The sequence below is a fragment of the Anolis carolinensis genome, chromosome 2 (genome assembly GCF_035594765.1).
Source record: "Anolis carolinensis isolate JA03-04 chromosome 2, rAnoCar3.1.pri, whole genome shotgun sequence".
NCBI lineage: Eukaryota > Metazoa > Chordata > Lepidosauria > Squamata > Dactyloidae > Anolis > Anolis carolinensis.
Window position 1 is genome coordinate 137,183,115 of NC_085842.1, and position 16,162 is coordinate 137,199,276.

Here is a 16,162-nt window from a genome sequence, read left to right on the forward strand (position 1 = left end):
TAAAAAATGTGTTCTGCAAGGGACGTAGTTAATGTGGACCAGACCTAATGAATTATGGCTCCCATGGCCCACAAAGTGGGCCAAGGCATCCAATATCTTCTGGGTTGGCATCTTCCAGAATGATGATATCCAAATTCCATTTCTATGAAGATTCTTTAAAATCTTGGATGACCTTGAGCAAGTGTCACTCTCTCAACCTCAGAGTAAGGCAAGGGCAAACCCCCTGTGAATAGTCTGCCATGACAACTCCATGATAGGTTTACCTTAGGATCACCAAAAGTCAGAAATGGGTTGAAGGCACATGACAAGAACGATTGACTCAGTCCACAAAGACCCTTTTTGTTCCTATATTTTCTCTAAATGGATGCAAATTTTGAAGGGCTTCTGAGGTTAAGTACTTATCCAGATGAAGCTGCAAGTACTAAGAGACAATCCTGAAGGACTCACCTTCCATTGTATTATCATTTACAGTTACTTAAAATGTATTATTCATTTCCTAGATTACTCAAAACAGAATATTTGGGAATCCTGGCTGATAACTAATAAAAAAGATAAGATGAACATCTTTTGTAAGAATAAATGGCTCCTCTTCCAGGGCAGACAAAGCCAAAAGGGATTGTTCATAAACTTCACCTGATTTTGTATTTTTTCTCTGATTGTCAAGGTAATAATGCCAGCAGGTTCCCATTAACTTTTACTATTAAATTTCAAACGCATTAACCTGATTAATGGCAACATTCAGATCAAGTGATCATGGTGTGCAATTGCTTCTCACAGGTAGGTCTTGGAATTTACAATGACATTGTTCCTCCCTCTCACCCCTCACTGCGGACATCCATTTTTTAAAGAAATATCAGCAAACTAATCCACTAAAACACTAGACTGCTACAAAAATAGTTACCCAAGAGGTTCAGAGGTTGTGTGTGATTCACGTGCAGCTTGTTGTTCTTCAGTGACTTCTTTCTAGGTTAACACAATTCTGAGTAAGTGCTATAATCTTCTCACAGGTCAAGGTTACAGATGTAAATTCCTGAGTTGGAAAGCTGGGACATGGATACCAAATACAAACTTCTTGTTCTTTCATTGTGTGTAGTACTTTGTAAGATTTAATAGCTTACCAATTGCTCAAATTTATCACATCAACAATCACTTTGCTTCAGCCAAATGAGTGACAAATTATGGCATTGAAAAATTAAAATCAAACAAATATGGCACTGCAAAAGGAAATGCTACCATTACTGATGTTTCTGCTGCTATTACTACTACAGTGTGTGTGTGTGTGTGTGTGTGTGTGTGTGAATCATGACTTACAGGCCTATTATAGAGAACATATGTTTTCCATACACAGAGTTCAAACCACAGAAACTCAGATAGCTAAAGTGGGAAGAATCTTTGTCCAAAGCTTTAGAAAGGTGAACCAACACAGTGAGTACTGCAGTGATCGATCAAATGGTCTGACTCAGCTTGTTGAAATCAAATGGGTTTCAGAAAATATTTAATTCTGGCTAAGTTCTGCAAGTTCACATGGCAGAATCCTGCATTTTGCAAGTGGAAATAATATATCCAATGGTGTTGATGTCTTGGAGAAGTTAATTCTATAGATACAAAGTCTTTAGGTCCAAGGAGTTACTCTGTAGCAATAAAAATATGGCTTGGATCCAGATAAGATCCCTGTCTCCAAAGTTCCTGTCCCAGGGGTAGGGGGCTACAGTCAAGGCTCTGTCTCTTGTCAGGATCGCTGGTAGAGTTTCATGATCTGTTCATCATGAAGCCTTTTCCACACCTTCCGTTCCAGATCAAAGTCATGGTTGGTGTAGAAGATCAAGCGCTTCCATTGCTTATCATAATAGTGATCGGAATACTTTTGGTAGCCTTCTGTGATGTACCCATATGCACTTACCTGAGGAAGGCAAAGAAATGTGATTAGAAAAGGGTCTACATTGGCTGCAGAAAGGAATGCTGAAAAGAAGACTTGAGGGCAAATGTAATTGGAGGACAGAAGACAAATGGGGAAAGGATGATCCACCCTTACCAAAAGCCCCCTTTCCTCAATGTCCAAAGAAGCCCCAGCATCATCAGATATATCTTTCACTTTTTTAACTTTAAAAATACCTTAATAAATTACAATATGTAGATGAGACTTATAAAATGAGGACATATGGTAATGGCACACTTAATGGGGCTTAAATAATGGAGAAGGGGGCTTATGAGACAACTATTTGCCATTACAAAAACAAAAAGTGTTGTAGCTGGACTAAGTTACACAGCATATCAGAAGATACACAATATTTATTTATTCAGTCTGCCTCCTGGGTACTTTATTTCTATTTTGGACAGTGTGGATTTCTTTGTAATCAGTTAGGAAAAGAATGAAATAACAGGTTGTAAGAAGAAAGAGGCATGTGTAAACTTAGGGAGAGAGGATCTGGAGATTATACAGTTGGGGAGAAAAACGCCTTATCAGGAAGCTCATTTCTGCCATCCATCTCGCTTCAGGTAGAATAGTAAAGCCAAAGCAAAGTGCCCTGAGGAGTTGGCAGCTAACCTAGCACTTTCCTGTAGGTTGAATGTTTCCCTTTCCCTAAACCAGTGGTTCTCAACCTGTGGGTCCCCAGTGTTTTGGCCTACAACCAGTTTACCAGCTGTTAGGATTTCTGGGAGTTGAAGGTCAAAACATCTAGGGACCCACAGTTTGAGAACCACTTCCCTAAAAAGTAGATCAGCCCTTCATCCGGGATGGGAAATATTTGAGCCTTCAGATACTTTGAACTTGCTAACTGTTGTCAAGTCAACTTCAACCCTAGGGATGAGAGGCCTCCAAATCACACTGTGACCAGAATGCCAGCCTTGGTCTTGCAGATGCAAGACTGTGGCTTCCTTGTTTGAGTCTAAAACAGAGCTTTCCAAACTTTTCATGATGGTTTTAAAAATATATATTTTCATTTATATTATCTTATATTTTGTATTTTGAGTAAATTTGCACATTGAATACATACATATACATTGTTTATCTATTACCACATTTCTCTACCTTATTCCATTCTGTATTATCTATTCACTTATCTAATATATCATCGTTCTATTCACTCTTTTCCCCTCCCTCCCCTCCCTCTTCCCTTCCCCCCACTCCAAACCCATGCCACAATTTCCATTAGAACTTTAACTCCATCCATAAGCCCAGCTTTTCCCATCTGTGTACAATATTTACATTGGCTTTGCTTCTTTTTACCTATTCCAAATATATTGACTGTTTCTCTTTAATTTTCCTCATTTTATCTTCCTTCTTATCCTCTCAAGCTACGTTTGCAATAATTTCTGATTGGACCTGATCAAACAAATAATTGTTCCAATTTACCATACTCCATTTTTTTCATCTTTCCAACCTCAAGCTATTATGGCCTTCCCTGCAAGAATCATAGCTTTGAATAAATATTGATATTTTACATTGATCTGATTGTTTCTTAGTATTCCCATCAACATCAACTCCATATTCACCTGAAGTGGTATTCTAAATATTTTCTCCAAATGTTTTTGCCTTTAGACATGTCACCACATGATGGTGACATGTTTTTTTTAACATGCATCCTTTCACAACATGGTAATTCAGTTTTACTAGCAAGCCAGAGGTTAAACCAACTCCTTATAAGAGTTTCATGCAAAATATATAATAACATATAATATATATATATATTATATATACGTTTCATATAATTTTTACTTTATAAATGAGGTTTGGAATGTTTTCCCTTTATACTTCTGATGTACTACAGTTGACAGTCAACAGATTGTCTTTTCTTAATTAGAAACTTATTCATTTTAGTGGTAATTACTACAAATCAATCAACAAATTGTGCAAATTATAAACGTTTTAACAGTACCTACATTTGAACAGCACCCGCACTTCTATCGTGATTAAACCTCTCTGGAGGTTATTAAATGGAGGCTGGATGGCAATTCAATGATGCTTTGATTGTACATTCCTTCCTGGCTTAAGGGGGTTGGATTGGATGCCCTTTGGGGGTTTCTTCCAGTGGGAGGGCATTTTTCATGCAACACACCTATGGACTACAGACGACACACTAGTGTGTCCCGACACACAGTTTGGAAAGCTCTGGTCTAAAATGTAGTCTCCCTCTCTTTGTACTACTTTCTACCTAACCAAGGATGACTGTCTTTTCTAGTGATCATGTCCTCTCATGATATGGCCAACTTAGTCTCAGTTTAGGCATCTTGGCTTCTGTAGGGAGAGTTAAGGATTATTTTGCTCTAAAAGGTAAAGGTAAAGGTTTCCCCTGACGTTAAGTCCAGTCATGTCTGACTCTGAGGATTGGTGCTCATCTCCATTTCTAAGCCGAAGAGCTGGCGTTGTCCGTAAACACCTCCAAGGTCATGCGGCCAGCATGACTGCATGGAACGCCATTACCTTCCTACCAGAGCAGTACCTATTGATCTACTCACATTTGCATGTTTTCGAACTGCTAGGTTGGCAGAGGCTGGAGCTAACAGCAGGCACTCACTCTGCTCCCCGGATTTGAACCTGAGACCTTTCGGTCTGCAAGTTCAGCAGCTCAGCGCTTTAACACACTGAGCCACCTGAGGCTCTAATTTGCTCTAGGACTCACTTATTTGACTTTTTGCAATCTGCAGTTTCTGTAGAATTCTCCTCCAACACCTCATTTCAAATCATGCACTGATTTTCCTTCAACCACAGATGAAAAGCGGAATCTCCCAGTCTCTCACCACTGGCCATGAGGGACAGGACTGCTGATAGCTGCAGCCAAAATATCTGGAAGGTCAGGACATTTTTACCTTGTCACAAAGATGGAGTGCAGTTAACAAAAGGAAGGCACCGGTTGTGGGTCTATAGATTTTCCAGTAGGATTTGTCTAGATTTTTGGATTTTAAAAACCTGCAAAGGATAATAATATGCATTGTATTTTCCAAATATTTCATGAGATTATCAGTTCAATAGAAAGGTCCAATGAACACACAAAAAAGAAAAGAAGAAAGAAATGCAGAGAACATGCTGCGCTGGGAGGCAAAATATATAGTATGTATGTCTAAAAGAAACAAGAGCAAGCACAGAAGGTACACATACATTGAACACATACAATGATATTATCTGAAAATTTATTTGCCAAAATCATTTAAATGCTAAGGAGGAAGCAGGTTGTGTATCACTTGAAGGAAGGAACCCAGAGCTTAGAATAGATTACACTGTTAAAATATTGATACCTAAATCTCAATTCTATTCATCTTTGTCTAATGCTCAGGAGTATTCATGGGACAAGAGACCTGTGCTGCCTATCATAACAATGGCAATTTTCTGGTATAAGGGGATAATTTAAAATTCACTTTTTAAAATGTGAAAACATTAATACAAATTCACTGAATCTCACTGGACTCTCTTAAAGGCCATATTCAGGTATCTTCACAGAACTCTTGCAGTATTTCTAGTTTTAGGAGTCAGCCGCTACCACCGAAACAGTGCTTTAAGGTTCAAATCAAAATATCCAAGCTCTTTGGTAAATGGAAAAAAATAATGGGCTTTGAGAAAATCCTAAAGATGTAAGCCCCTTCTACAGACTATAGTTTATGCCAAATGAAATGTATTATTCGTTAAGATGCCAAGAGATTTTTGTTTTTGTTGCAACAGATGAATGTATCTGCCCTTTGGAAAATGGTTTAATATAAAATGGGTGCTGTATGCACGCTTCAAAACTTTAACTTCCCCAGGTAGTGCGATTTGACAGCCAAACAGGTCTTTGTAGGTAAGATCTGCTAAAAGAGTGCATTAACACAAATTGTGCTGAACAATTTCTGCCTTGTGAATAGTCCTCCCCATGCCGCCACCCCAAGTAAGCTCGCCTTTCTGGTTTCAGCATTGGTTAAGAAAATGATGCACCATTTTCAAGAGAGAAATGCTGAGGAAAGGGATTAGGCAAATTCCCTTGGAAGTGCCTGTTTCCACAGAATACATGTCAAAAGGAAACATCCATGTAATGTTTAGCTTTGCCCCCATGTGGCCACAGTGCTTTACAGCAAGAATGCCAAGTCTCAGATTCCTTATCTGTAGCCTCACTAGGGACTTCATCACACTAGAGTTTGAATCCACTTTAAAGCCACTTTAAAACCACTTTAGGGAGGGGGCTTTAAACAGCTCAACCAAACAGGTCCTGAGCCTCACCAGACTACAAACCCCAGAATTCTGTAGGAGGCAGAAACCGGATTTAAAGTGGATTCATGATCCAGTGTGATGAGGCACTAGGTCTTTGGGGGTCTTGGTTCTCATAGTCTAGCCTCCTACCTGCAGAGTCCTTTTTAAAAAGCCAGAAACAAGTAGAATACTGGCATTATTACAAACCCATATATTGCTCCAAGGGCCTCAGCTTACCTTTTCATCTGTCCTTGAGACACAAGCTTGCCCATGACTCTCACAGTGAAGCATAGTTTGCAGAGCAGCCATTTTATCAATCTATTATGCTATTTATGGAACCTATCATCTATTGTTTTAATGATTACTGTGTTAGTGTGAATTTTAATGGTTTGCTTTTAATTGTTTGTATACTGCTGTTTTATTTTCAAATTTGTTTTTGTTTTTGTATGCCACCCTGAGTCCCTTTAGGGAGACAGAATGGGCTAGAAAAGTTATTATTATTTATTATTAGATCAGGTCCTCTTTTTCATGACACCTCCCACTTTTGAGGGTCACTTTACACGGCAGATCATAGCGCTATGATTCCACTTGAACTGTTATGACAAAACCCTCTGGAAACTTTGAATTTTTAGTTGAGGGAGATGCAGTTATAATCCTCAGTCTGGGAGCTCCTCTGGTGCCTCTAACCAAAGTTCAGATACTAGAATTCTATGGGATATTGCCATTGCATTATGATAAACATTACAGTGAGTGTTTATCTTTAAAATTGCTACACTCACTCTCTAAAGAGGTTCTTGTGTTTCAAAATTGCAGACGAGACCATTCTGGAAGACACACCATCTACTGCCATTGCAGCAATATGGACAAAGAAGTTGTGCCTCCTAAAGACTGACACAATTACTTAGGGCCAGGAGCCATATTATGCCATTATGCAGTTATTTTATTCCCCTTGGGTCTGTATTAGTTGCTTTAAAATTAGTGTTGTTTTTATTATGATAGCTAATTGTTTTAAAATATTGTTATTATATAATTGTTCTTAGGTATATTTTGTTTTGCGGTTGACTAATTCAGCACCTACAGATTCAACCACCTATTGCTTGAATATAGTAAAACAGATGTTGAAAATCAAACACTGGCATTGCCATTATTATATAAGGGACACCATTTTAGTATGGTATGGTATGTAACAGGGTTTGAGCAAATATGAGTTTTAATGTCCACAAGGAGTACCGGAATCAGATCCTGATGGACACGGAAGGCCCACGTCTCTCTATGTTCTAGAGCTGCCTCAGGTTCTTAAGATGGGAAAAAGTCAAGGCATAAATAAGACCAGTAACTCCTTTCCCTCTCAGTTTCTCCACACACACACACACACACACAAATGAACATTAGCATTGCCAATAGCAGTTCTGTGCTTTGGAGCCAGTGTGTTGTTGTGAGTTGAGCACACTACTACAGCTCTGGAGAATAGGAGTTTAAAACCCTGTGATAAGGTCACCATAGGTCAGATACAACTTGAAGGCACACATATTTCTAATGTTTGAAGGTAATTTACATACATTTTGCAGTTACCTATTTTTCATGTATCTGATAAAATCTGGATGAATGACAAAATACTTATCCAGCTTGAAATTGGGACTGAATACATCCCGAGGCCTTGGCCTAAGAAAGGAAACAGAAATACCTTTAGGGAAAGCATATGAAATGTGCAACTGGCTTGCTCTGCAAGTTATGCTAGCATAAATATCCTAAATGCACCAGATTCTGTTTGATTTTGGAAGCTAAGCAGGGTCAACTCTGGTGAATACAGTGGTTCTCAACCTGTGGGTCCCCAGATGTTTTGGCCTTCAAATCCCAGAAATCCTAATAGCTGGTAAACTGGCTGGGATTTCTGGGAGTTGTAGGCCAAAAACATCTGGGGACCCACAGTTTGAGAACCACTGGGTTAATACTTGGATGGAAGACCGACAAAAACAAGGTGATGTAGGGTATATTTCAGAAGAAAGAAATGACTTGCCTAAGAAACCCCTATGCAATTCATGGGATTGCCACAAGTTGACAGGTGACTTAACACCTGCTGAGTGTCATGTGATGGTGTTCGGCAGGCCCCGTCCACAAAGTGCTTCAAAGGGGAAATTTGTCCCAGTGTAATGATGTGGTAAGTAAGCATTGCATCACCATGAACATGGGTTTTTTAAGTTTCCAATAGGCTAGGAGACAATTCATGCATCAAAACTGTAGATTTAATGCAGTTTGATACCACTTTACCTGCCATGGTTCAAGGCTATAGAATCATGAGAGTTGTAGTTTTATAAGCTGTTTAGTCTTCTTTGCAAGAGTGCTGGTATCTCATCAGGCTAAAACTCCCAGGATTCCATAGCATTAATTCTAGTGTAGATGCACCCAATGTTGTATGTTCCCCATCAATGAAAGAGTCAAGAAGATAATTCTGATCAATGGCTTGTAGTTAGAGAAATGCTGTCTTAATGTATGGGCATGCTATGCAGTTGCCTGGGGGGCCCATGAGCTAACACTAATTTTCCAATAATAATAATAATAATAATAATAATAATAATAATTATTATTATTATTATTATTATTATTATTATTATTATTTTATTCCTATATCCTGCCACCATTTCCCCGAAGGGACCCGGGGCGGCTTACAGATAGCACAAGTGACCAAAAACAAATATCAAAATGAAGCACAATATAAAATACAATAAAATAAAACACATATGCATATAAAAATATCAACTCAGACTCAATAAAACTCAGGTTATCTGTAAACAATCACCTGCCTCAACATGCAAATCTCCCACTAACTCAGTAGAAGGAGAAAAATTACAACTTGTAGTAGAGAGTTGTCATCTTTGCATCCGCAAGAGAAATTTTACTGTTTTATTGTGTGCAATAAAAGAAACAGAATATTGTAACAGATCTGCAGGAGACAATGAATGACTCTGGACAACTATTGCTTATGTTGTGCATTTCCAGTATTGCAAGCAGAATCTCCACTGTTTGTGTTCAAAAAATTGTATTTGTGTAGTGAAGATTTAGAGGAAATGTAAGAAAGTGAAGTGAGAAAAAAAGAAACTGTAGACTTATTATGTGTTGGTGAAATTCATAAAGAACCCTTTAAGCAGAAATGAAATGAAATGTTTTGAGTGGACTACAGAAGGTGAAATGAGCTGCATAGGACAAAGAGAAAATGAGCAAACTTCCAAAGTTAACATCCAAGTACAATTTCAGCCACTAGCACTATTCCTTCAATTATATTAATGTTTGTTATACAGCATGTGTTTTTTTTAAAAAAAAAATCAGAACACTAATTTTGTTGGAGGTACAAAGAAATATATATTTATTTTCTCAATAATTTATACTTTTACTCCCGTGAGTGGTTGTGTCAGCAGGAACCAGTGTCTGGGAGCTTATAATGCTGTTAAGATGGCCCTGAGTTAGGGTCTCATTAGGTAGAGGTGTCCTAAGCACAGGCCACAGCTTCTTAAATTGTGAGTCCAAACCCCAAACGGGGCCCTTTTAACTCAATGTTGGGATCACACACAGAAATTGGACAACAGTAAAAGATTTCTGAGTACCACCCATTTACACAAATCTGTTAGTAACAATGTGCAATGTTTACAGTGGATTCTGCAGAAAATGCTTCGGATGTACTCCAAAAAAGGGAAATTGGTCTTTTTAGCAAGCTTTGCAAATGCTTATTTATTTTTAATAAAAGTTTGATATTTATACCCATTTTATATATGTATATATCTGGGGTCGTGTAAATATTCTTGGGCACAAAGGGGTTGCAGCAAGTGGAAAAGGTTTTAGAAGCCCTGGCATAGAGAGGTTGCCACAGAGGTTTCTGTGAAATTGCAGAAAGCTGAAGAAACATGGTTCTGAAAAGAGCTCAAAAAGTAGAGCATCTCTCACCCGTATTGGTCCAGAAATCCCTTCCTGACTTCCACATTCAGTAGAAGAGCTTTCAGCCATTCATAATCTCTTTCGCCTTCCAGGAAATGAAGGTACTTGATCTCCTAGGAAACATGTCACACATATGCTGGTAGAGGGCATAACAGATGGAAAGAAAACATTGCCAGATCGCATCTGATGACTGGGTAAGACTGGGCAGTCTTATGCTGGCCAAACAAAATCCATATCCTGCTCCAGGCCTCGTTTACATAAATGATGGCCAACCAACCTCAGCTTTTCGATCAGCTGGACAGGGGCAAAGCAATAATAGAAATGGAACACAGCTAAAACATTGGAATGGTACTTTAAGCATATGGCAATGGTCCAGACCATGCTTAATCAGCATAAAGCAGGTACGTTGTTGCTACTGTGTTGCCCCAGGATTTTACCAACTGGACATTGTTTGGTGTCAAAAACATTCACTGGAGGCAAAAAGCCTTCTGTTGCCAAGCCCAGTGCCACTAGATCATTAATCCTCATAGCATGAGGACCTCCTGCTTAGATTTTAAGCATCAGCTCCTCAAGCTGTGAGCATCAATGCCTTAGAAACTAAAGCTGGGATAATAATCATTGAGAGCAGCCAACATTATTTCTCTATAATTTCACTGTTTAGAAATAGCAAAATGAAAACGGGAAATATGTCTTGTATATTTAATGATTATGTAGAAGAGGGAATTTCAGCAGGTGTGACCTCTCATGCAACCAGATAGCAACCAACAGCTGCTGAAGTCCTTTCTTTTATTTTGAATGAATAATACAGGCCACTCTTCAGTTTTCTTTCTAGCCGTCACTCTGCTTTGTTTTTTTCTTTTTTTTTCTTTTCAAAATGGTCCCATTATCCTTGAGGATTTACACTTCTGAGGGCCAACGTGAATAAGGTACTGGGAAACTTGCAGTAAGATCTTCCCACTTCAGAGGAGTGAGGAACAAGGAAAATTAATACTGTGGAGTTTGTGGTAGTGCATTGATTTTCTAGCTTTCACCTCATCTGAATCAGTCCCTAAAGCTGTTGTGCGTCCCACAGGGCGGAAACACATAACTTCCCTTACCTCTCCCATGGGGATCTTCTTGAATCCACGGTTCCGCAGTGACACAAGAGAAGCCATTACAGAGTAAGCTGTGAATCCATAGAAGGATGTTTTTGTTCCCACATCTTCCTCATAGCCCTTCATCATGGCCCCGCTCACTCTGGCCCAAGAAACCACATTGAATTACAACTTAAGTTTGGGGGAATACCATGAAACTGATTGACAAATCCAGCCTCACAATCCATCCTTCCCAACATTTTGAAGTGAAATAAATTGAGGGAGCTTGTTGGGCTAGATGAATTTTTCTGGCTGCTGTAATATAATCAACTCAAGATGGAACTTTGTCAAATTTCTAGAGGAGAGGAGTTACAAAAATTAAAGTGTGTATGAATCAGTATGATTCAGTTTTCTACAAACCAGAACAATAAAATTCAGGCAGAATCACAGCCTTCCTACAGATGTCAAGAGTGAAAATGTAATGAATACTTGTTAGGCAGTATGATCCCTTCACCCACACACTTAATATCTATGGTTTCACTTATCTATGCACACAAAAAATCCCTCCCTTAAGTGTTTATGGGCCTTTCTAGGTTCTCCAGTGCAATTCTGTGTTATACTTCCACCCAACTATAGTCAAAATATAAGGTTTGCTGTTATCCACGGTTTCAGGTACCCAAGCCAGGGGTGATTCCCCTTGGTTGTTGGGGCCAAATTGTACTTTGCCATTTGAGGAATAGTCCAAATACAACTACAATATAAAATGCACAGGAACTGAGGAAATTCTCGAATGTTTAGAGCACAAATACTGTTGTTAAAGCATTGATTCTGAAGGGAGAAAAAAGAAATATGTTTGAAGAATCCAGCCTGTGCCTATTATGTGACTAAGAATTTAGAACTTATATTTGAAGCTTCACATTTCACTAAAGATGTCAGGCATCTCTATTAAACTAAACTTTCCTCCCTGCTATCAGCTATTATGATCCAAGATAGTTTTCTGCTATTGAGATGCTATGCTAATTACAGGTTTATATTCTACTGATTATGTTTGTAATAGACAGACTTGTTTTTCTCACTGTTTTATGATGTTTAGATTATTGCTGAATATTTTTTTAAAAAAAATCTGAATTCTTCTGTTTAACAGTAAAGTTTCTAAGCTTCCTTGTAGTGTTTTTAGGAAGGGTAGCATAATTAGAGAGGAAAGAAATATACATGAGGGAAGTCCCTCTTACCGGAACACATAGTCATGAGAGTCAATCTCCTGGCCCATTTTTGAGTTGTTCAAGATCCCGCCATTCCCTACAACCGCACAGGTGATACATCGGGAAGTCTGGTTACTGCTGTTGTGAGCCCAAAGAATTTGGTAGTAAGGTTTAGGAGGAAGCAGAGTTATGACTTCTTTCACCACTGTGAAGACAAATGTTATTCATTATAGATGACTGGCAAGTAAAAAAAGTTGGTTTAAGAGAGAAACAAAATAGTAATAATATACAGGAGTGAAACTCAACCCAAAAACATTAAACTTGCTATCTTGTCCAGAAGGTGGGCCTTGAATGTTCAATAATGCTTAATGCTAGTCGTCACCAATAATATAAGCACGGACTCTAGCCGGGTGGTGAGAGGCAAGAGGACTGAAGCTGTACCTAGGACTAGACTAGAATTGCTGAGCCCACTCCTAGCCCACCATGATTGGCAAGATCGCCAAGAGTAGACTCCTATATAACTAAGCCTTGCTAGATATGATCAATCAGGAGTGTACTAAATGGTCAAACACTAAAAATATTAAGACAGGTATAATCCTCCCACAAATACCAAAGTTGCCTTCAGTCCAGGCTACGCACACTTACTTGAAAGCAAGCTATGTGGAGGGCACTTCTAAATACATGTTGTATATATCAGCGTCTCCATATTTAAGTTAGTTTGAATGGCAATGGCTCGGAAAAATAATTTGCCCTTTCCTTGCAAATAGGCAAAATTATTAAAAGCCCGCCTACCAGTGCTGAGCCTCTCATATCTTAAAAAACAATTCCAAGGGACCCAAATACAAAACCTTACATTTTTTGCTCCAAAGAGCAAAGACTTTTCTTTTGGCCCATGTCTGCCTCCCCCTTGGAAGAGTTGCTCACGTGAATAGTTTAGCTGCATGAAACCATAAGGTGGTTTGAAATGTTCCATACGCTCCCATTCACTGTTACTGAAATGGCTCCTGTCCATGAACAGAGTGATGTTGGGCAGGAAAACGTCCTTTAGCCAATCAGATCTGACAGCTTTGACCCGCAAGGAATCTGGGCAGCTCTTGAAACATAGAGAGAGGGAAATGAAGTTAGGAAGTATATTTTCAGGGAACAAAATCTGTCTAAACATCAGTGTGTTCCTGCCACAGGGTTTGGCTCTTGTGTCAGTATTTCTGTTGCCAGATTTGGTCTTGTTCTGAACGACACATCTAAGTTGAGCTGTTGGGTGAAAACAAAGCTCTGTACCAGTGGCTCTCAACCTGTGGGTCCCCAGGTGTTTTGGCCTACAACTCCTAGAAATCCCAGCCAGTTTACCAGCTGTTAGGATTTCTGGGAGTTGAAGGTCAAAACACCTGGGGACCCACAGGTTGAGAACCACTGCTCTATACATTCAGTGTTATACCTGACGCTCCATGTAGTCATGCCGGCCACATGACCTTGGAGGTATCTATGGACAATGCTGGCTCTTCAGCTTAGAAATGAAGATGAGCACCAACCCCCCACTGGACTTAACGTCAGGGGAAAACCTTTACCTTTTACTACCCAACTTAAATAAACAATATTATACCTTGCAGCTGAGATATAAACACAAGAAGCACATGCAGTGGCATACTGAGGATTATAAAAATTAGAATTGTGCTGTATATTCATCAGCATCACTTACATCAGTATGTCTCTTTTTAATTTATTGAAGCACAGCAGCAGTGCAAGACCTCAGCTGTTGGTGGTAAGGTGACTTGAAGGTGTCTCATTCATGGGGTTGCCATAAGCCACAGACAACTTGACAGCAGTTACCAACAAAGCAGCAGTGGAGAGGTAGCTTCAGTTGAAGTCACACCACTTGTAACCCTGCTTCCTCTACCATTACATTGCCACCACTGTAGTTATACCAAAAAAAGATGATTTCAGCCTATGTCCCTATATTTGCTCGGGCAATTCTTTAGAGGACCTAATAATGTCACACAAAACATTTGTTGTTGTTTTATGTGCTTTCATGTCACATGTTTATCTATGGTGACCCCATAAATTTCATAGGATTTTCTTATGGCAAGGGATACTCAGAGGTAGCTTGCCACTGCCTTCCTCTGAAATATAGCCTACAGTAGCCGTTATTACTTGTAACCTCATCACATGGATGACCCCCCACCATGCCATTTTGCCAGCCTCCATGACAAAATAGCAGGGATGTATGGAGACTCTGTTGTCTTGTGTGCCGCTCCCAAGTAGCAGCATTGCCCTCATCACACGGGAGAAGCAGTGCTGAAATGCCTTCTCATATTAGGAGGGAAGTGTCCTATGATACTTCCACTCCGGTTGGGAGTGGGGCTTCAACAGGAAGTCCAGTGATGATATGTGATGGGCAGTGTGACCATTCATCACTGGACTGTCACTTTAGTGTCCTAGGACATTAAAAAGGTAAGTGTGATGAGGTCCATAGTGGTCTCTCACCCACTCACTAACAAAGGCTGACCTTGTTTAACTTCCAAGATCAGATGGGAGCTGGTTCTTTCAGGGCATTAAGTCCACTTAAAACATTGGGGAGGGAGTATTGATTTGCTCTGGTCCCAATGTGACAAATGGCACCAAGCAATGTGCTGCTGCATTTTGGAAAAAAAACCAAAACAAACAACAAAGCTAGCCTCTGTGCAGAAGAACAAATACCAATATTAACTATGACAATTTTTAAAAAATCCAAAAGGAATAGCAGTCAAAGGTGCACTTTACATTAATTCCTAGATGATAGAAACAATTGAAGTGTTATAGTAAGCTATCATTATCTTTGTGATATCTATAGAAGCAGCAATACCTTCATAAGATTTATGGCCACGTGATGCTATATAACTACTTACTGATTGTGTGACTGCATTGTCTAGGAGATACTCGTCTTCAAAATCCCAATGGGGCTGAGATTTGAAGTCAGATGCTTTAAACCTATTTTTGGGAACTGTTGGATGAATTAGATGTGTGGTCTGTTGAATTTCAGTAGTAGATGCATTGTGACCCATGACAGCAGAAAATGGCTCAACTTTGGCAGAGTGTATTTCACTTGTGTTTGTTTCTCTGGTTTGTTTCTTCTTGGTTTGGTTTGTATTGGGGGGTGTTGTGATGTTTCCTCCTTGAAGTTGCAGTACATCGTATGTTGTGGTTGCATCCTTCTTCACAGTCTGCTTTGAACTGAATGCTTGCTTCTTTCCATGGTGTTTTGGCATTGTACTTTTATTTTTCTCTTTATTCTTATTTGGGGTGGACCATAACTTGACTTCAGCTACATTTCTAGTGGTTACTGAGATTATATTCTTATTCCTGGTTTGCTTCTCGTCTGGTTTTGTTGAACCTTTGAATGGAGTATTCTGAAAATGTAATTTGATGTCTCCGAATCTCTTAATAGCATTTTGCTCCAGCTGAGAGCTGTCTGGCCCCAGTATCGGATCTGAAAATGCTGGTGTCTCTCTATTGGCAGTTATGGGTGCCAGGATAGCCTTTTGGATGTCCACTTGTGGCACTCCGGTGGCACAATGAAAATAAGAAAACGGGCTGAAAGGTAGTTGAGAAAACACATAATTACATTTAATATATTTTTATACAGGATAGTGCAAATAGGTAGTTTACTGGACAATTTCTTTCACTTGACAAAATCTTGGATCTATTGGATATGGTTTATAAGCAAGATCTAGTTATACTCAATGTGCAGTGAATGTGAGATTTTATGCATTAAAAACTGAACCTGCATTTAAATAGGTAAAGGTAAAGGTTTTCCCCTGACATTAAGT

General features: G+C 39.2%; 1 protein-coding gene across 1 annotated transcript; it reads right to left on the reverse strand.

Annotated features, from left to right (window-relative positions):
* Window positions 1–1,281: 1,281 nt before the first annotated feature.
* Window positions 1,282–15,952, reverse strand: st6galnac1 (ST6 N-acetylgalactosaminide alpha-2,6-sialyltransferase 1; the record flags this gene model as incomplete). Its single annotated transcript, XM_062969377.1, has 8 exons — window positions 1,282–1,900; window positions 4,810–4,909; window positions 7,730–7,819; window positions 10,094–10,197; window positions 11,182–11,320; window positions 12,390–12,564; window positions 13,284–13,452; window positions 15,242–15,952. Coding segments are annotated over 8 exons (1,659 nt in total), but the record flags the coding sequence as incomplete, so codon positions are not given.
* Between the last annotated feature and the right edge of the window lie 210 nt (window positions 15,953–16,162).